Source organism: Notolepis coatsorum (genome assembly GCF_963971535.1).
Source record: "Notolepis coatsorum genome assembly, chromosome: 12".
Taxonomy (NCBI): Eukaryota; Metazoa; Chordata; class Actinopteri; order Aulopiformes; family Paralepididae; genus Notolepis; species Notolepis coatsorum.
Window position 1 is genome coordinate 31230842 of NC_140176.1, and position 21200 is coordinate 31252041.

The following is a 21200-nucleotide window of genomic DNA, read 5'->3' on the forward strand; positions in this document are numbered from 1 at the left end:
ACAGTAGGTCCCAGTGAGAATTGCAATCAGTGTGTACTGTGTATTTACACTATCCTAATGTTCCTTTGTTGGTTAAAAAAAAAATAAGCTATTTAAATCAGAATATGTTCCATTCCATGTCTGACTATTTCTGAATCTATTGACGATTTCAAGGAATGTTTGGTTACTATTGGGCTTCTAGCCTTCTACTGAACTTATTGTGAATCAGCTGATAGGGTTTTGGCTAGACTATACTTAATAAATAGAATTGCATTATTTACAATATAAAAATATAAAATGCCTTTTTTTCATTAGCGAAAACTAGACAAAAATCATCAGTTTTCTGCGACTAAATCTAGACAAAAACAAAAAAGACAAAATCGAGACTAACACTGACTAAGACTAAAATGCTCAGACATTTAGTTGACTAAAACTGACTAAACGAAAAATAAATGCAGATGACTAAATATGATGAAAACGAAAAAGGAGCACTTGACATGACAGACTAAAACTAAAATGAAAATAGCTGCCAAAATTAACACTGCTTCTTCGTCTATATGGGGTCATGAATGTGAACAGCAATCCATAATGTCCCTGACACTGTTCAGGGACATAATAATACAATGTCTGTTCATCACACTGAACTGCATGAGAAACTGCATGAGAATGTAAAGTGTGACACTAAACCAAAGGTTATTATAATTTTGACAGAAATGCATGTTAATATGTCATTGTTATCTTTCATCTGGATGGCGGAATTGTGTGCAACAACATCATAATATCATAATTCCGTCACAATATGATCCAGATATGATATGAGAAAATGTTCTACTCTACTCCTTCAGTCTAGGTTCAGACTAGGGTTGCAAATAGTCTGTCTCATTCCATCAGTCCAAAAACACGGGTATATAGAGGTACTGGCGTGCCAGCTTTGCCAGCCTTTTACCAGTCAGTAGCATTTGTATCCCGGGATGGGGAATGGCTTTTTTTAACTGTTACGCAAGGTGGTCTTCCATATGCCGACCCGGAAAACTTCTAGTTAGCAACACTGCAGTGGTGACTCGCCAGTCCTCGTGATGTAGTGGCAAGTGACGGTAACATAGCTTTCGGTCGTCAGGGCAGTCCAGCTGTCTGTCGCCAATGCAACCTTGCTGCGCGAGCAACTCCGAACTTTGCATCGGTGTAGCTCTCCTCGATGCGCGAGGTGGTTGTGCCTCAGGATGGGATATGGCACGCTGGCTCAAGCAGGTGTATCATTTGCCGAAATCCTTCGCCGTCAACCATATCGATCATGCTGTTTTCGATAAATGCGCAAACTGGCTTGGGTTATTTTTTCAAAATCAACGCCTGCTTAATTTTGCAAGTTGCTGTCGCTTGTGTTTTTTTCCCTCGCTTATTTTCCAGACACAGAGGTAGTTGCCTCCTCGTCATAGTTATATTGTACCCTCTATCTGTTCATTGAAACATGCTTCGAAAATACACCATTCTACTGACGGCTACAATGTAAAAAGAGACAGACAACATTGTAACATATCATTGTTTGATAGTAGATCTAGTCAATCAAAAAAATGTCATGTGTTCGAGTAAATCCTTAACTATCAATCAATCGATTGTTAACATCCCTAGTTCAGACCAGTGGGGAAATTATAATATTGAATTATCGGCCATCCTTAGTTGTTACTTACTTACTGCTCTACTCTACTCTACTCTACTCTGCTAAGTGGGGATTGTGGACTGGAAGGAAATATCATATCCGTGAAATACTTTAATGGACAAAGACTCATGCAGTGTCCCAGATTAGGCCATATGAGATCCAACGGGCTGGATATATGGGTATTGTTATACCCAACGAGGTATGTCAAATAAACCTGAGAGAGAGGGGGGGGGGGAGCAGAAAATAGGGAGGGAGAGAGAGAGAGCAGGAGAGGGAGAGAGCAGAAGAGAGCAGAACAGAGAGAGAGAGAGAGCAGAAGAGAAAGAGCAGACGAGAGGGAGCAGAAGAGAGAGAGAGAGAGAGAGAGAGAGAGAGAGAGAGAGAGAGAGAGAGAGAGAGAGAGAGAGAGAGAGAGAGAGAGAGAGAGAGAGAGGGTGGGGGCTGGGCGTGTCAAAGAGAGCCACAGAGGGGAGACCTGACACCTCTCTGTACCAGAGGAGAGACAACGAATATAGAAATATGCTTGTGGGCGTGTGCTGTCAGGTCTCGTTGCAGTGAGCCAGTTGGCCTAATTGGAGACAGGTAACAGAGGCTGTGTTCACACTGCAGGCCTCAGTGCTCAATTCTCATTTATTGCTCAGATCAGATTTTTTTCTGTTTGGCTGTTCACATTATTAAATGTGACCAAGATCAGATTCCAGTGTGAACTAGTCATGGTCCTGAACTGACCCGCATGCGCAAATGAACAGTAACGATGATGCACTACAACCCATACCTCAGTACACCTTACTGTAAATTGTACCTCATCCCATTTCTGCTTTGTACTATATAGTATATAGTATATTAGTATATTGTATAGTATATTGTATGGTAACTCAGTTACTTCTACCCTGCATTGAACATTGTACATATGTACATACTGAACACTATTTTTTACTTGCTATACTTATTTAATTTTATACTTATCTTTTTGTCTAGCACAGTCTCTGGAGCGTAACAGAAAGAAGCATTTTGTATAAAAGTATTCTGTACTTCTGTATGACAACTAATAAAGAAACTTGAACTTGAACTTGATGGATTTAAACATGGAGGACACTGAAGTCACAGTTTATGGTTTAATTTATATATTGATGTGCAGTGGAGGCTAATTCGTGAGCAGGTCGTGTTGCAAAAGATCAGACCTATATCTGATTCAGGACCACATATGAAAGTGACCCAAATCAGAATTGAAAAGATCAGATTCCATGTGTTTTCTGCTGTTCACACTGATCCAAATTTGGGCCACTTTCGCCTGCAGTGTGAACGTAGCCAGAGTGCACCTGTCTGTTATCCTGCGCTCTGGGCGTGAAGAGGGATTAGGATATTATATCTCTACTCGTGTCTCTAACTGTCTTCTTTACACACAGGCAAACATAATGCATTCACATTAGGGATGATTCACACTAGGGATGGGCAAGACTCACAAAATTACTATGCCAAAGTCACTGGGAACTATTCCAATAATAATCAAAAATCGAGCTTCCACATTAACATATGGATTTGTTTTTATTTAATAGCGAACGTGAGATAATCCAACAAGCAAGCTAGCTGGCTGCTGTCATTGCTAATAGCGAATTCCCGGGAACAAAAGCATTTATTCTGAACGTTACATCACTGATGCTTGAAATGTGCAAAACGTTGCTACCATGTAACATCTCCGGTCTTTCTTTCTTTTCTGTTCTCCCAGTCCCAGACTGTTATGCTGCCTGGATAGCTAGCAAGCTGTACCCAGGATGCCATTCAGCGGTGTAACAGTTTTTTTTTTTTGATCCACTTTTTCTCCCATTTTTCTATATTTTCTCCCATCCCAATTTCGCATCATCCAATTCAACCCTCCCCTGTCACGAACGCTGTTTCTTGCCTCCCACAAGCCGGCTGCAATGTGGACTAAGTCATACATAGCACAAGTCCCCTCCGGTACTTGAGGTAACAGCAGTCGCATCTTTTCACCTGCGCAGCTCGATCTCTCAGTGTCGAGGAGTAACGCGTGGGAGGCTCACGCTGCCCCCGACACTTCCTGATTCTACTGCGCAGGCGCACCAACCGACTTGTAGGAGTCGCTTGTTCACAACGTTCGATCCCCACCCTTCAGTTTTTCCCTCCCCGTAATACGGCCAATGTGTATTACTGCGGACGACCAGCCAAACTGAAAAACAATGTGGAGAGCTGGATTCGAACACGCGAATCCTAGCGTCTCCACACTGGTGGCGAGTGCCTTGCCCACTACACCACCTAGCCGCCCATTCAGCGGTGTAACAGTTAATAGGGTCCCCTTTCAATACACTACACAGTGTATGTAGTTGCCGGTAAAAAAAATATATTTAGACAAAATTATATTTGCATTAACTATTTGATTTTTCTTTTTATAATTGAACGACTATTCGAAAATGTATGCCCATCACTAATTCACACAAGCACACATACTCACACACCTCTTAACTGCCACACATTGGTACTACATATAGTCTAAAATAGTACGTTCAGATATGTAAAGAGAAACAAGTACCTAAGATGAAGAAGGCGTTTTAACTCAAAACTCTGATCGTGTTTGCCGACCATGTTTTTCATCCGGTGAAACACAGAAAAACACGTTTCAGATTCGGTCAAATAGACATATGTACCTTACCTTAGCCAGAAGGTATTCCAAGAAGAATAATTCCAAGTGATCGCATCGCCAGTATAGGTTATATTGTCTTTAGTATAGTATATATTAAAGACAGTAGAGGTTGAGTACTTTATTCTCTAAAGATGGTAAGTTAGAGTGTTGTGTTCATTCATAGTTAAAGACAGTAGATGTTGAGTACTTTATTATCTAAAGATGATAAGATAGAGTGTTGTGTTCATTCATAGTTAAAGACAGTAGAGGTTGAGTACTTTCTGGTGATATGTCACATTCACACTCCAAAGTGACTTGGATTGATTTTAAAACTGCAAATACACAGGCTGTCCAAAAACATTTCAAATCTGACTTAAAAGCTCTTCAGCGCAAGGGGTTCAAATATTGTCTTACTTTTCTCGCGTCAGGTTGACGGCTGAAGGACACTACAATGCAAAAACTGACGTTTGCAAAAACCGGACCATTTCTAAATGAAACCTCTTCAATATCTACAGGCTACAGAACATTCATAGCCGTCTATTTCATATCCATTGTGAAGATAAAACCCATGCTTGCTCCGTCACACCTGGTGAATGGAGCAAACGACAGCGTTTCTGTTGACTTTGCATGCATTCACACCACCTCTAAATGTAGATTGGTGCTGCATTTGAATGTACTACCGAGTTCTAAGATTTTAGCATTTTGGTTGGATTTTGTACTTTAGTTTGTATATTGTATATTTTGCATAGTGGTTGGTCTTTATTCTTTTTACTTTTCTTTACTGTATGAAGCACAATCTCAGGGGGCTCGTACAGAACCAAGCATTTCACTGTAATGTACCTTATATGTGACAAATAAAATAAAAACTTGATATTAGCCAAGCATGGGTCAATGCATTTTGTGTGAATGCATTTTAACCCTTGATACGCACATTTCATGTTTTTTTGTATAGTGAACTATGTGCATGTGTGTCTACTGCTCTACAAGTAATAATAAAACACAAAGTATTTGTGTCCATGGGGACATGGCGGGGAGACTGATTTCTTCTAACAGAACGCAGCCCTCACTGTGCACAAACAAACGGGGCTGCTATGGATCACGAGCAATTACAGAAATCGAGAGCAAAACGATGTGAAAGCGGATGTTTTTGTTGGCCTTCAGAATCTCTGCAAAACAAAGTTTCTCTAAATCCGATGATGGAATGAAATTGGAAAACAAAACAAGAGCCCAAGAAAAACCCGGGGCACCTCCGCCTACCACCCCCCCGCCCCCCCCTGCGCGCGCAAAGAGCGCTGAAATCCATCCACATAACATAATTCAACTCAAATGTGGAGCAATGAGACAAACAAGAGATGTTTGTTCTAGAAACACCTCCTCTCGGGGCTCGAGGAGCGGGGGCCCAGTGGCCAGACGGGTCGGAGAGTCTTCCAGCGCTCAATCAAACCCCCCGATAACGAGCTTTAATAGACTCTCCTCTACATAATCAAACCCCCCGATAACGAGCTTTAATCGACTCTCCTCTACTCAATCAAACCCCCCGATAACGAGCTTTAATCGACTCTCCTCTACTCAATCAAACACCCCGATAACGAGCTTTAATCGACTCTCCTCTACATAATCAAACCCCCCGATAACGAGCTTTAATCGACTCTCCTCTACTCAATCAAACACCCCGATAACGAGCTTTAATCGACTCTCCTCTACTCAATCAAACCCCCCGATAATGAGCTTTAATCGACTCTCCTCTACTCAATCAAACCCCCCGATAACGAGCTTTAATCGACTCTCCTCTACATAATCAAACCCCCCGATAACGAGCTTTAATCGACTCTCCTCTACTCAATCAAACCCCCCGATAACGAGCTTTAATCGACTCTCCTCTACATAATCAAACCCCCCGATAACGAGCTTTAATCGACTCTCCTCTACATAATCAAACCCCCCGATAACGAGCTTTAATCGACTCTCCTCTACTCAATCAAACCCCCCGATAACGAGCTTTAATCGACTCTCCTCTACATAATCAAACCCCCCAATAACGAGCTTCAATCGACTCTCCTCTACATAATCAAACCCCCCTGATAAAGAGCTTTAATCGACTCTCCTCTACTCAATCAAACCCCCCGATAACGAGCTTTAATTGACTCTCCTCTACATAATCAAACCCCCCGATAACGAGCTTCAATCGACTCTCCTCTACTCAATCAAACCCCCCGATAACGAGCTTTAATCGACTCTCCTCTACATAATCAAACCCCCCGATAACGAGCTTCAATCGACTCTCCTCTACATCCGCGATCTCTCCTAAAAACAACAGCGGCCCACGGAATCTGGAACAGAGTGTCGCAGGCGTTAAAATAAACACTGAGGAGGACGGATAACAAAACAAAGAGAGCCGTTCACAGGTTGAGTTCCCGCTCCTGCCCACGCCGCGCTCCCCTCGCCGCTTTTATCGACACGCAAATAGAACGACGAAAGGAGGAGAGCGAAAGAGAGAGAGAGCCACGCTGATGTTGTCTGGGTTTGACGTGAAGTTTCCAGGGCCGGCCTCCTCTGGCACGCTTTAGGGAGTGGATCCCCTTCCCTCGCCAGGAGAGGCCGAGCCTTTCCCCGTCCCGTTTCCTGGTGGGGGCAGCAGCGCGGGGACTACCCCCGGCTCGGCCCCCGGGCTCCCTCGGTATCAGGCTATCAGAGGAGGAAATGTCACACAGCAGCCCCCCACCCCCACTACGTCATTCAGCCTGCTGTTATTCCAGCTGACATACTGTTACTGTCATACACAAATGAGGCCCGGTCTGGAGGTGGCGGTGGTGGGCGTGCGGGTTGCGGACCTCACTCCGTTCCGCTCCCCGGCGGGGGGAAAGGCCTATCCAAATTCCGACTCTTGACAGAATGCAGGATGCGGGGCGTGAATCCCCCCCCCGCCCCGCCCCCCCGGGGAAGAAGAGCCACAGGGAAAGCAGGGAGTGCAGCGGACGCCGGCGCGGAGCAGGGCCGCGCTGATGAGTCATCCAATCAGGTGCTCCAATGATAACACAGGAGTAGGAGTAAAGGGGGGGGGGGGGGGGGGGGGGGGTTGATGTCACCGGATTTCTGCATCATGATCATGATAGTGTTTTGTTTTTTCTTACATCCTCGCTCAGAGATGACAAATAACCACCAAGTTTTCATTTTCTGTTTCTGAACAGAAACACTAATGTCCGCCAGCGAACGTGGCCGACAGAACTAGGGATGCACCGCACCGATCCGATCCGATACCTGGGCTTTGGGTATCGGCCGATACCGAGTACCGATCCGATAACCATTGTTCAATTAATAAACTGTATGCCTCACTGTGTGGAAGAGACTGGGATCATTCTTTTGTGCAAGGCAACATCAGGCTTGACTTAAAACATTACTTTCCTAACTTAGTGAAACAAAATGTAACAAATTAACACATAGATATAAATGTACTGAATTGTTATTTATTATAAAATTTGCATAACAAAACAATTAAAAAATTCTTTAAAAAATGTTTTAATAAAAATTATAACAATGTTCTCCGATATCCAATCTAGCTATTTTAGTCATATCGGGGCCGATATCCGATATCAATATCGGTGCATCCCTAGTCAAAACACCCGTCGAATTCAACCCAAAACACACAGACCCTGCTGACAAGCCAGAGCAAAACCCGTCCCGTCCGATCGAGCGCAGGAAAAGGAACCCGCTGATTAAAAGCGGAGACGTTGGAACGGCATGAGGAGCCACGTCGCCATAAATAAGATTCATTAAGACGATGAGGGATGAACATTCCTCATAATAATTGCCGCTATTCCTCATCGGGGGGCGCTTTCTGAGCAGATCGATAGCGGTCTCTGCGGCGGTTAAGGGAGCTGATGAATCCGAGCGGGGCCGACCTCTTAATGGTAACGTCCTCCATCAACACGACGTGCCGATCACTCTCACTCATTGTAACGGGGTGGGACGCGGGAACACGGACACATCCGCTTCACTCCGGCATCATTAAGGTGACTGATTTTATGGATATGGGCCGTCACTCCACCCCCCCCCCCCCCCCACGCACACAGGCGGTTATCAAAGTAGCCGATTAAGATTCAGCGGGTCTCCCCTGTTCATTTATCCAGGGCTCGTTTGAAAGAGAAAGACGAGAGACCTTGTGAAAACACCGCTGACCTTGGGATAATATAGCATAGGCTACTATTCTGTATGTGTCTTCTGTATTTCTGGCACGGCCTCTTTCTCTCTTCTTACTCTCATTTCCCTTTCCCTTTCTCTCTATCCTTCCCTCTCCCCCTCTCTCCTTCCCTCTCACTTTCCCCCTCTCTCTCTCTCCTTCCCTCTCCCCCTCTCTCTCTCCTTCCCTCTCCCTTTCCCCCCCTCTCTCTCCTTCCATCTGCCTCCCCCCCCCCCTCTCTCTCTCTCTCTCTCTCTCTCTCTCTCTCTCTCTCTCTCTCATTCCCTCTCCCTTTCCCCCTCTCCCTTAGCCGCTCTCTCTCCTTCCATCTCCCCCTCTCCATCTCCTTCCCTCTCTCTCTCCTTCCCTCTCCCACCCCCCCCCTCTCTCTCTGTCTCTCTCTCCATATCTCCTTCCCTCTCCCTTTCCACCTCTCCCTTAGCCACTGTCTCTCTCTCCCTCGACACCCAAGGTGATAAGCCTCTGCACCAAAATGATATAACCAAACAGACGCAAGCGGTGTGTGCCGTCTCTCTCTCTCCGTCTTCTCTCTCTCCCAGTCTCTCTCTCCCAGTCTCTCTCTCACTCTGTTTCTCCTCTCTCCCAGTCACTCTCTCTCATCTCTCTCCCAGTCTCTCTGTCTCATCTCTCTTCCAGTCTCGCTCTCTCCTCTCTCCCAGTCTCTCTCTGTCTCCTCTCTCTCTCTGTGCATGTGTGTCTCTCTCGTTCTCTCTCTTTCTCTCTGTGCGTGTGTGTGTCTCTCTTGCTCTCTCTCTCTGTGCATGTGTGTGTCTCTCTTTCTCTCTCTGTGCATGTGTGTGTGTGTCTCTCTCTCTCTTTCTCGCTCTCTGCATGTGTGTCTGTCTGTCTCTCTCTCTCTCTCTCTCTCTCTCTCTCTCTCTCCGCCGTGTCCTCCTGACATTTAAAAGCTCATCAAGGTGACGGATGACATTGACAGACAGATGTTAGGGGGAGACGGCATTTCGGGAGACATTTGTCTTTCTCCCCGCTGTTTGTTCTCGTACAGATCAAATGGTGGAAGATGCCACGCTCTCTCCCAGGCCCACCCAACCAAGCCAGATGCCAGCTCTCTCCCCAGGCCCACCCAACCAAACCGTCTGCCAGCTCTCTCCCAGGCCCACCCAACCAAACCGTCTGCCAGCTCTCTCCCAGGCCGACCCACCCAACCAAACCGTCTGCCAGCTCTCTCCCAGGCCGACCCACCCAACCAAACCGTCTGCCAGCTCTCTCCCAAGCCGACCCACCCAACCAAACCGTCTGCCAGCTCTCTCCCAGGCCCACCCAACCAAACCGTCTGCCAGCTCTTTCTCCCAGGCCCACCCAACCAAACCGTCTGCCAGCTCTCTCCCCAGGCCCACCAAACCAAACCATCTGCCAGCTCTCTCTCCCAGGCTGACCCAACCGCCCGCGAGGGGAGAAGCCAGTGTCCACCTCCTCACTCCCCGACGGCAGCGCGACACGCATGCTTTGAATTCCCCAAACATCCAAAACATGTTATTATACGGCATCGTAATCGGTGCGGTGAGTGGCGACCGTTTCACACAACAAGGAACAACAAATAACAATGCAGGACTTTTGCATCGTTGATACTTTTCAGGGTTCAGCCTCGCCTCGATTATTAGTCCCATTGTTACAGACAGTTTTCGCTAAATCTGCGGGGAAAGCCAGTGAAGCTCACTGAGCACCTGTATAGAAATTCATGATAACTTGCTTCTTATAAAATGGGTGCAGAATCACCTTATAAAAGCACTGCTATGAAACGTTATTAATGAGGAAACGCTGCCATCTGGAGGTAGATCCATGTCTCTGCTTAAAACCAAAGTGTCAAATCCATGAACTCCCCAACAGTAATAGAGCCGTCCAGGACTACAGAAAATCATTGTTGACTAATAGTCCAATAGAACGAGTAATTGATGTGTTGATTTACTACATTGATCTGTAAAACTGTGTTTCCCTACATGCAAGACTGCAGTAGGACCTCTGTACATCTAGTGCTTACCAGAGGTGTGCTTGTCTTTTTTAAATGTTCAGGAAATTACTCATTCAATGTGACTACTGTACTGTAAATTAGGGCTATTTTATTGCACTGCACTATTGCATCATTTTACTCTGTCTATTCAGTTTCAGTTTCAGTTTATTTAAAAAGGACAGTACACATTAATCAACATTGCTGTAAATGTGCCAGTTTTATCCAGCTGGCTAATTGTAGTCCTTTTGGCAAGATGTTATAAAACCATACACCTAAAACAGAAACATTAAAAGTAAAACACAATATTTACAACACAATCCAACATAATAGTAAAAGCAAGAACAAAATACACAATGAACTGATTAAAAGTGATCACATGTTTGATTTGTTAATAGCCAGGTCTTGAGTTTTTTTGTAAAGGTGTGGTAGGTAGCACAGTATTGTATTTCAGTTTGTAAGGATGTTCCAAAACTGAGTGGCTCTGACTGCAGAGCTGAAGGAGTTGGACCTAAACGGCACAGTACAGTCCCCTCTCTGGGTAGATCTTGTGGGCCTATTATGAGATGTTTTTTGTTTGACAAAAGTACTGAGAGGTGGAGGGGCCTTGCCATTTAAAAACAGTAGGCAGGCATCAGTGTATTTTGTCAGGTTTTCCCAGCTGAGGATTCTGTACTTGCTGAGGATGTGACAGTCAGGGTTTCCCATTAATTACCTAGACTGTGGCGGCACACAAAATATGTAATTAAAATAAAAAAAGAATAAAAAAAATAAAGATTTGTTTTACAATTTTTTTTAATATAAAATGTGCCAATAGGGATGTATCAGTAGTATTGGCAGTGGTAGTAGTCGTAATAGTAATCCACTATATTTTTTTATTTTCTAAAAAATAAACCAGTTCAACACAGGTAACCACTTTTGCTTCATTTCTTTGATGGCTCAAATGTATGCTCTAGTCGATTTTGTGTTTTGAGCACAAAGTTCATCATAGATCTAGCCTCTTTATTTTGCTCTCAAAGTGCACCAGATTGATGCATTTAACTTTAAAATGTACAAACAAACAAAAAAGTTGAGGTTCACCCCCCATAGTCTCTGAAAATCCTGTGGGAAACACTGGTGGTGGTAAGTATAAGTATGGTTTTCTGTCCAGCACCTTGAGAGCCTGCTTACAGATTAAACAGAGAGAGAATGGGTTTCATGATTGTGCTTTTTGCATGGGTCCAGCTAGTCACACAGTACATGAGATGGGAAATGATCATTGCGTTCATATAGAGAAGCGCAGCAGTATATGTTAACCTCTTAACATGTAAGGCATAACAAAAAATATTGTTTGTTTCCGGTTGCCGACCGACCCTGCCGATTTAGGTGCGACCCAATATATTTTATGAGTTTTTAAAAAAAAAAATAAAAAAAAATAAAAAAAAATTATAAAGTTTCATAGAAATCTTAGTCAAACCTTTAGTATTATGGATATTAAACATGCTGGCAGAGTACATGCATCCATGATGTTGTGAACATTTTAATTAAATAAAGAAATTCCCTATCCATAGTTGCCGTGGGAAAGAATAAAATAAAAAAATAAAATAAAATTAAATAAATTCCCTACCTACCCATGCCTTAACTGACAACCAGCAGGACACAAACAATATTTTTTTGATGCCTAATGGCATGTATACATGCCGTTTTGCTCTTGCCGAAAGTCACGGTACTTTGTGAGCGTCTAGTGGCTCGGGCTGCATTTTTCGCTGAACATATAAATACCATTCAAAGGATCTATTTGTTGGCGTTCGAACGCCACCTCACTCGACCAAATCCGTGCCTCGGTTCTCGAGTTACATGACAATATGTCAGGCGAGCGTCTTTTTACACGTGCACGTCAGATGACCACCCCGGACTCTCGACGCTCCAGAACCAATCATGCCAATCATCAGCTGATGGCGTTGTAGCCAATGAGTGTAGCTTTCCAACGATACCCCATGTGGGGGGGTGCAAATACAAGAAATAGGTGAAAGTTGTCGAGCGCAAACGAGAAGGAATGACACTTCAGAATGAACTGCCGTGGATGAGGAAATACATTTTATATATTTTTTTAGTTTTTTGCAGTTTACCCGGATCTCTCTCAAAGACCCATTTCTGAATGGATTTTTATAAAATTTGGACCTGTACTATATAAGACTTCAGGCTATGGATCCGCAGTGTTTTCCAGCTTATACCTATTTTTTTTTATATATATTTTTTTTCTTTTATATATTGCAATCACTACAGAAGAATTTGAGTACACAAGTTCAACTCAAGTTCAGACCTCTGTTACTCTATTTCATTAGCACTAAAAGTGATTTTCCTTTTTTGCAATAGTAACTTCAGAATGTTATCTTTCAAAAGAGACCAGGCTCATGCATGTGCTATAAGTATAACGTATAAAGCTAAGCTTTGCAAAGATAGTATGCAGTCCTCAAGTAAAAAAAAATTGCCACTTTTCTGCCCACCTGTTAAGAGGTTAAACAGTTCCTCATGAATCTGAAATTTGACAAGTTATATTTGGCAGTCTGCGTTACACTTTTTACCTGCTTTTTGAAAGATAATGTAGAGTCGAGGATAATGCCAAGCTATTTCAATTGAGAGACTACTTGGATTGGCTCTCCAGCAACAAACACTCCAGGATTATCAGATGTTGAATTTTATTTTGTGAAGTACATACAAACTGTCTTCTTCACATTAACATATTGTGCGCCAAAAACTAGTATACTCGTTATTGCCCGCCATGCGTTGTGCGCCAGAAACGAGTTAACTCGTTTTTGGGATCAATATTTAATTTTTTCGCCAAGGCATTCATAATTCATTCAGCCTCCCTCCGGGATGCAGCTGGACCCTGTTCTGATATTGCAACGCCTCAATACCGCCGCCTGGTGGATTTCGGGCGAGTTACACTCCACGCCAAACCGGAAGTGGCGCTCGTGCATCTGGGAGAATCCTCCGGTAGTAATATCTTGTAACGTGGATCAAGAGACACAATCAAGTGCATTGGGATCGCTTTCAAAACGCAATAATCAATATGATTTCGGCATTTATTGCGTCATACAAACGGGAAATGGATCTAGCAGATCGACGTCAAATAATTGGAATATTTTTCCTCCAGTCTCATCGGCGAACGGTAAGAGGAATCTAACGTTATTTTCAGCCCGATTGTTTATTTATTTCGCTGCAATCCATCTGATCAACGTATCAACCCATAGTAAAAAAAAGACGCTACTGACGATCAAGGAATTATAAACAACCCCCCCCCCCCCCCTCTCCTTCACGCATGATGAAGCATAATGTATACCGATCATATACATTTGAATTTTTTAATATAGCGTGTATAGGAAAGAAACGCCAATCGATAATTTATCATATGCGTTGGGGCCTATAACTCGCGTTTTAGGAATTACTGCAGAAAACCTTAAAACATACTTATATTCACGACGGTATTAACATGACAATGTATGAATAAAAAAATATAACGTTCGCACATCCGGAACGATAGATACCCGATGTTGTATGGGCCATAGTAATGTCAATATAGCTATAATATTTAAAAAGTTATAGCCCTGCAAAGAAGGTAAACATCTCCATAGGGTTACAGCACTGGCAGACTGGGCCCAAGGATGGGTACAATGCCTGGCAGACAATGTGTTAAGACACAGTTGAGACTCTGTGAGCCAGTTGTTGACATTCACCATTGCAGCGTTTAGTTTAACAGCCACCAGTTCTTTAGTTTTTGCATGAATATAGATAACGGTGTCATCGGCATACATTTGAACTTCACACTATGTGCAAACAGACGGAAGATAATTTATAAATAAACTGAATAGGAACGATTCTATTTGACTAACTATCTTATTGCACTGCACTATTGCATCAAGTTACTCTGTCTATTCTATTTTACGAACTCTTTTATTGCACTGCACTATTGCACTATTTTACTCTGTCTATTCTATTTTATTCTTTTTATTATTGTCTATTTTGTCTAAAAAATCATTTTGTACTTGTCCTTTTTACTGCTGTGAAGCACTTTGAGCTGCAATTCTTGTATGAAAGGTGCTATACAAATACAGTGTATTATTATTATTATTATTATTATTATTATTCAGCATGGGAAGAAGCATGAAAGCAAAAAGAAACAGCTAACTTGGTCGACTAAAGACCAAACCAATGGATGAAGAGAGTAAAAGGGGACAAATAGATGCTGACCCTCGGATGGGCAGGGTAGGATGGCCTGGAGGTAAAGAGGCCGACCGCTAACCAAAAAGTTGCCGGTTTGATCCCCGGTACGTTCAAATGACTGGTTGGTTCTTAGGGTTCCTCCAGTTTGCTCTGAACTAAGAAAAACTGCTTTTTCCTTTGATGCTTCCAACACCTGGAATGTCCTCCAACTGACTCTGAAAGTGAAGGTTCTTCCTTCTCTTGCTGCATTTAAAAGTATGAACTCCGACCACTGTGTGTCGACTTGTAATTGTCTTTTTATTGTTCATTCTTATTTATTGAGCCTATATGGATGACATTGCTTGTTTTGTAAGCTTGTTGTCGCTGTAAATGAGGGTAACCTCAGTGTCTTACGAGTTGAAATAAAGGTTTGAAATTAAATTAAATGAAAAACCAACAGGAGGATGCGTTCCAGCTGTGAGCTGGCGACTGAACGGTGGCTGGTATTACATCTACGGTGCCCACCATCTCTGTCTAAGTGCCCTTGAGCAAGTTACTGAACCCCAGAGCTGCTCTAGGGTGGCGCTGTTCTACTTAGCGACCCTGCACTCTGACCTCACTGATAAAACGCATACGTGCGGGCTACTGTGTGTAACTAGCTGGTGATAAAGTCATCTTCTTCTCCTTCTTCTAAAAATGTCCAACTTAAATCCAGCCTCTTTTCAGTTCTCAGTCTACAGTACATCATAATATCTATCATAGCCGTGAAAACTATGAAACACCGTGATATGCTACTATTTATAAAAAGGTAGCAGCTCAGCGTGACGGGCCAAACTGGAATCTACCAAGCAGAGTCTATCATAAATCTGGCGCCAAAAGAATGTGCTGTCATGCACGCCTAACGTAAAGCAAAAGTACACAAGCGAATATATCTCACGGGCCTAAGTGAGATACTGTTTGCTCTTTTGAGTATCGCTTTCAAGTCTCTTCTTCTGCCCTCGTCCATCATCCCCTCGCTTGATTCATCTCCTCCCTCTCGTCTCGCCTCTTAAAATGCTCTCCTGACCTTCGCCTTCCTTCGTCGGGAGGGTTCTGTGGCGTACCTGGACACCCTTCAACTGGCCTAAATAAGGTAAAGACAAGGCAGGCCTCTTCCCACCCCCCACATTCCTTAGCCGGGGGAGGGGGGGCCATCATTAATCCAGCGGCGGTGGCGTTTTTATGGGAGTTTTTTTGAAATAGCGAGATGGGGGTGGTGGGTGGGGGCTGACAGAGACTGAGAGACCCCGCGAGGGCACCGCCGTTCATCTGTTTAGAGAACATATGGGGGGCAGGAAGGGCCACGTCTGTCATGGACATCACATCTGGGTCAAGCGGGATCAAAGACTCACAATGCTGCTTCAAACCGTCAACAGGCAAACCGGATAAACATGAATACGGAGGGGGCGGGGGGGACAGCGAGTCAGGGAACTACTTTCACAGAGAGCCCTGGCTGAATGCGAGACATCAAAGTCCGCAGGCGTAGAGGAAGTGCTGATGTCGTGAAGCGTTACTAGTGTCCGTTTGATCTGGGGTTACGGAGGTCATGTTCTGATGATATGAAGAGGTATCTCAAGACGTGTCGATCAGAACACACTGAGAATATGTTCAGAACACGCTGAGAATATGTTCAGAACGCACCTTGAATATGTTCAGAACACACCTAGAATACGATCAGAACACGCCGAGAATATATTCCGGGTGATGCCAGTCATGAAAACTGAGTGTCAATCGGACGTGTTATAACGTATAATATAACTGGATGTTTTGAGGGTAACGGCTCTAGAAGGTGGATGTTTTGAGGGTAACAGCTCTAGTGGGTGGATGTTTTGAGGGTAAGGGCTCTAGTGGGTGGATGTTTTGAGGGTAACGGCTCTAGTGGGTGGATGTTTTGAGGGTAACAGCTCTAGTGGGTGGATGTTTTGAGGGTAACAGCTCTAGTGGGTGGATGTTTTGAGGGTAAGGGCTCTAGTGGGTGGATGTTTTGAGGGTAAGGGCTCTAGTGGGTGGATGTTTTGAGGGTAAGGGCTCTAGCGGGTGGATGTTTTGAGGGTAACGGCTCTAGCGGGTGGATGTTTTGAGAGCTCACCTCTGGTTGAACATGCCTCTGAAGTTGTAGTTGGCTCTGTAGTTGGGCATGGGTTTGGGGTCCAGGGGCCTGTAGATGGCTGGCTCACCTCTCTTCATAGCCAGGCCATTCAGCTCCACTGTGGGAGTGATGCTGCCTGTGTGTGTGTGTGTGTGTGTGTGTGTGTGTGTGTGTGTGTGTGTGTGTGTGTGTGTGTGTGTGTGTGTGTGTGTGTGTGTGTGTGTGTGTGTGTGTGTGTGTGTGTGTGTGTGTGTGTGTGTGTGTGTGTGTGTGTGTGTGTGTGTGTGTGTGTGTGTGAACAGGGGGCACAGGAAAGAGAAATAATATGACATTAAAAACAAGGACTAATGAAGATGAACAAACAACACGACAACAAGATGTTGATTTAAGTGTCTTTAAAAAAGAACTGAATCACTAGTAAAAAAAGACAAATGGTGTTAAGTGAACCTTAGCATAATCAACTGTCATGTCATCTATTAATTGTATTGTGCTAAAAAGTAAAGTTGTAAAGTGCTGAAAAGTGAATAATTAGTTTGAAAAAAGCTAAATGATGTTAAGTGAACCTTAGAATATTAGATTAGATGAAAATGTATCGTCATTATACTAGGGCTGGGACTTTATCGCGTTCATTTCGATTGATTAACTACATAAACAAATTTCAGGGGGGGGGGAAGTACTTGCGCGCACTTTGCGGAATTTTGCGCTCGTCTGCGTTTTCGCCCATCTTGCTGCATGTTGATTCAACTCGATTTGACTGAGGAAATCGCGTCTCTACAATTCGTAGCCGCATTTCTGCAGACCCCTCTCTGATTGGTTGAGGCCATTTCTGCAGACCCCTCTCTGATTGGCCGAGCGCGCGCATGCGCATGAGCCGCGACAAGCTCCTCTAGCCAGGAGTCGAAACTCCGTTAAGCTCCAGAGAGAGAGGCTGAAAACCCACAGTTGTTGCCCGACGGATGGGAGCCGAATCCCGGATCCGAGTTTTCTGATGAATAGCCCCAAAACATGGAGGTCGCGAACGCAATTTATACGCATGGAAGTATTGATTACGCCATAACGAATCATTAAATAAATATACCCTTAACTGGAATATGTTGTGTGTGCCTTTACACATATGTTGGATAGGATTATGTAATTGGTTTGTCATTAAAAACCAATAATAAACTTTCTGAATATGATTTGGGAGGGTTATAATAGAAGAAAGACAGTGTAAACAATATAACGTTGTGAATAAACCGCGAAATAATAACTAATTCCTTGGTCAATAGAAGTCTCTGTGATACTTTCTGAATATGATTTGGGAGGGTTATAATAGAAGAAAGACAGTGTAAACAATATAACGCTATGTGAATAAACCGCGAAATAACCGCGAAATAACAACGTTATGTTATATGATGTTACAATGTACAGTTTCTAACAGCTGGCTGTGTTGTGAAATGTGCATAACGTTATGAATAAACCGCGAAGTCACGCGAAATAAATAACGTTATACGCAAATCTGGTAGTACATTTCTGCTTATCTTCTTGATATGATAACATTACATCCGCCTTTTACGGCGTGACGAGCTAAACCAATCAGAGAGGGGCTTCGCTCAACCAATCAGAGAGGGGTCTGCAGAAATGGAGCTCAACCAATCAGAGAGGGGTCTGCAGAAATGCGGCTACGAATTGTAGAGACGCGAGGAAATCAAGAAGGTAGGTACCACACGCTAAATCGTCCCCGGACCCCGCAACCTATAGACAGTTCCAACTTCAGTGTGTGAATTACGTTAATCCCACAATTACTCAACTGCACTCAATATTTAAATACCAATGCTAGTCTAAATAAATGTAGACAGACAATGTACGTATTAAAAAATAAATAAATAAAATAATAATAATAATAATAATAATAATAATAATAATAATAATAATAATAATAATAATAATAATAATAATAATAATAATAATAATGCAATAAAAGTCTGAAAATGAAGGGATTATGTCCATGAGTGTCATTTTTAGAAAGTAAGGCCTGCCTCTTATATAAGCCTCTCTCTAATAAAGGCCTGGTGCTCTTTGCAGCTGAGGTAAATAGAAGACCCGTCCTATATTTGAGGATTTACGGTAAGAAAGAAAAACTTGGGCGGCCGGGTAGCGCAGCGGACTAAGCGTCTGTCTACCACCGCAGAGACAGTGGGATCGAATCCAACTGCCAGCAGTACCTCCGGCTTGGTCGGCCGTCCATACTGACACAATTGGCAGTGTCAGTGGGTGGGAAAGCCGGTGGGGTGGGTCCTGGTCGTTGTAAACAGCTACTCCTACAGGTCGGTCAGGGCGCCTGCACAGCAAGGGAGGGAACTGGGGAGGGTAGTGTGATCCTCCCACGCGTTACACCTCCCCAGTGTGAGTCCTCGCTGTCAGGTGAAAAGAAGTGGCTGGCTGTCTCCACATGTGTCGGAGGAAGCATGTGATAGACTTCAGGGCTCCCTAGACCGGCAAGTGGGGGGCAAATGCGCGCAACGAACAGGAAGGGGAGGGGGGAATTGGCATAACGACTAAATTGGGATGGGAGAAAAATACAGAAAAAGGGAGGAGAAAAAGCAGATAAAAAAAAGAAAGAAAAACGTAATATGCTGCAAGATATAATTTTTTTAAAGAAAAAAACAAATGTTTGATGTTTTACTCACAATATGACATGTATGGCACAACAAGTGAAAAATACAATATACGTATGCAAACATTTCTGATTTAACAGCTCCCTTGTTTTGTACAGAATGGCAACAGATTTGGCAAATTTACCTTTGATATATTGTATATGTGGCTTCCAACAGAGTTTGTGATCTATAATCACGCCTAGAGCAGTATACTCGATGTATCGCGGCTTGTTCTACATGAGATGTAGTAAATTACTATATCGTGAACATATAGTACGAGTACGTGAACGAGTATATGTGGCCACGTCGCGGCTGATATGAGACTTGCTTTAGCGCAGAGCTTTCCTCTCATTTCATTATAGACACAGACCAGCGCGGACCTTCAATGACATGCAATTTAATTGATGCGAGCAATGTAGCTGCTAACTAAGTTATCCCATAACTAGGCTAAGCTAACTAGCGTTAGCCGCTAACCCTGGAAACGCTCAAAGCGGACTCCGCGACATCAGTTCCATTCGTGAGGAAAGGGGGTGGGTTATATTGACGAGGCTTGACAACAGAGGTTCAAAGATAACTTCATATTTATTGGTTATTTGTTTCTTTATATCGGGCATCCAGTTTCCATCTCCGTGTGTTCAACTGTTCCATGTGTTGACGTTCGAGTGTGACATCATCGCCTACGGCAGCTTATACGCTCAAAACGCAAACCTAAAACAAACCCGGGGGGGTGGGGGCTGGCTCTCTCTCGCGCGCGCTCGCTCTCTCTCTCTTCTCTCTCTCTCTCTCTCTCTTGCGCTGTCTCTCTACGTTCAATGATTTAAAGTAGCCAAACATTACAGTATAAATACTAGAGATGTTCCGATACCATTTTTTCCTTTCCGATCCGATTCCGATACCTAAGCTTTGGGTATCGGCCGATACCGATATTTATCCGATACCATACCAGTGCATACATTTATATATAAAAAAAATATATATATATAAATTATACTTTTTATTTTTATTTTACAGATACTGTTATACTGTTTTTTAGTAATAACTAGAAAGTAATGGTATTTATTCAACAACAGGTGATTGTATAGATTTGTATTAGTATCATTAATCAATGAGTATGGGGCTGCAGCACTGCAGATATACCCTACTCCAATGATCCACACGGACATTAAACGGTGTTGCACTCGCTACCCAGTGGCTCTGCAGATATACCCTACTCAGTCTGTAAGCTAGTGGCAGATAGAACGTTCGAATGTTGTGATTTTCTATGCAAAATAAATATTCAACATTCTCTTTTGAAATGCCGCCTCAGACTCTTATCCTTTGGCACTTGGAACTTGCTGTACTTTGCTTGCAGGTCTGCAGCCATTATTGCTGGATTATGAATAGCACCAACTTTAGACACGGTAACGTTATCAAGCTAAGCTAGCTGACCTAGCTCGTCTTCCCGCATTGACATTTGATAACGTTAGTCAGCTAACGCTAGTCAGTAGCTACTTAACTTAAATACGATTCACCGTGGGTGCATTATTGTTGATAGACAGTCACGGACAGTGTCAGGTCCTGGAGAAAGCACAGGCGATCATCTGATTTGATTAACGGGCGGATGTTGTTCCAACTAGCTAGCTTTTCAGCTAATGCTATCATAACACCAGCAAAACACATCCCGTCCGAGCTCCCCGTCACACCGCACTGTCGGGGACAATGGAATTTAAGAAAGTGTATCTGCTGTTAAAATGACACAGCATCACACTTTAAAACACGTTCATTTATAATCCTCACTCTCCGCAGGACTCTGCAGGAGATAAATTACATCATGAGATCGGAG

At 43.5% G+C, this 21200-nt stretch overlaps 1 protein-coding gene across 1 annotated transcript in view; it reads right to left on the bottom strand.

The window, feature by feature from the left end:
* Positions 1–21200, bottom strand: part of stau2 (staufen double-stranded RNA binding protein 2) — a 411601-nt gene that overhangs the window by 351296 nt on the left and 39105 nt on the right. Inside the window, exon 5 of the mRNA XM_084325794.1 lies at positions 16743–16878. Coding sequence (XP_084181920.1) covers positions 16743–16878 — 136 coding nt within the window. The remainder of the gene's footprint in view (positions 1–16742; positions 16879–21200) is intronic.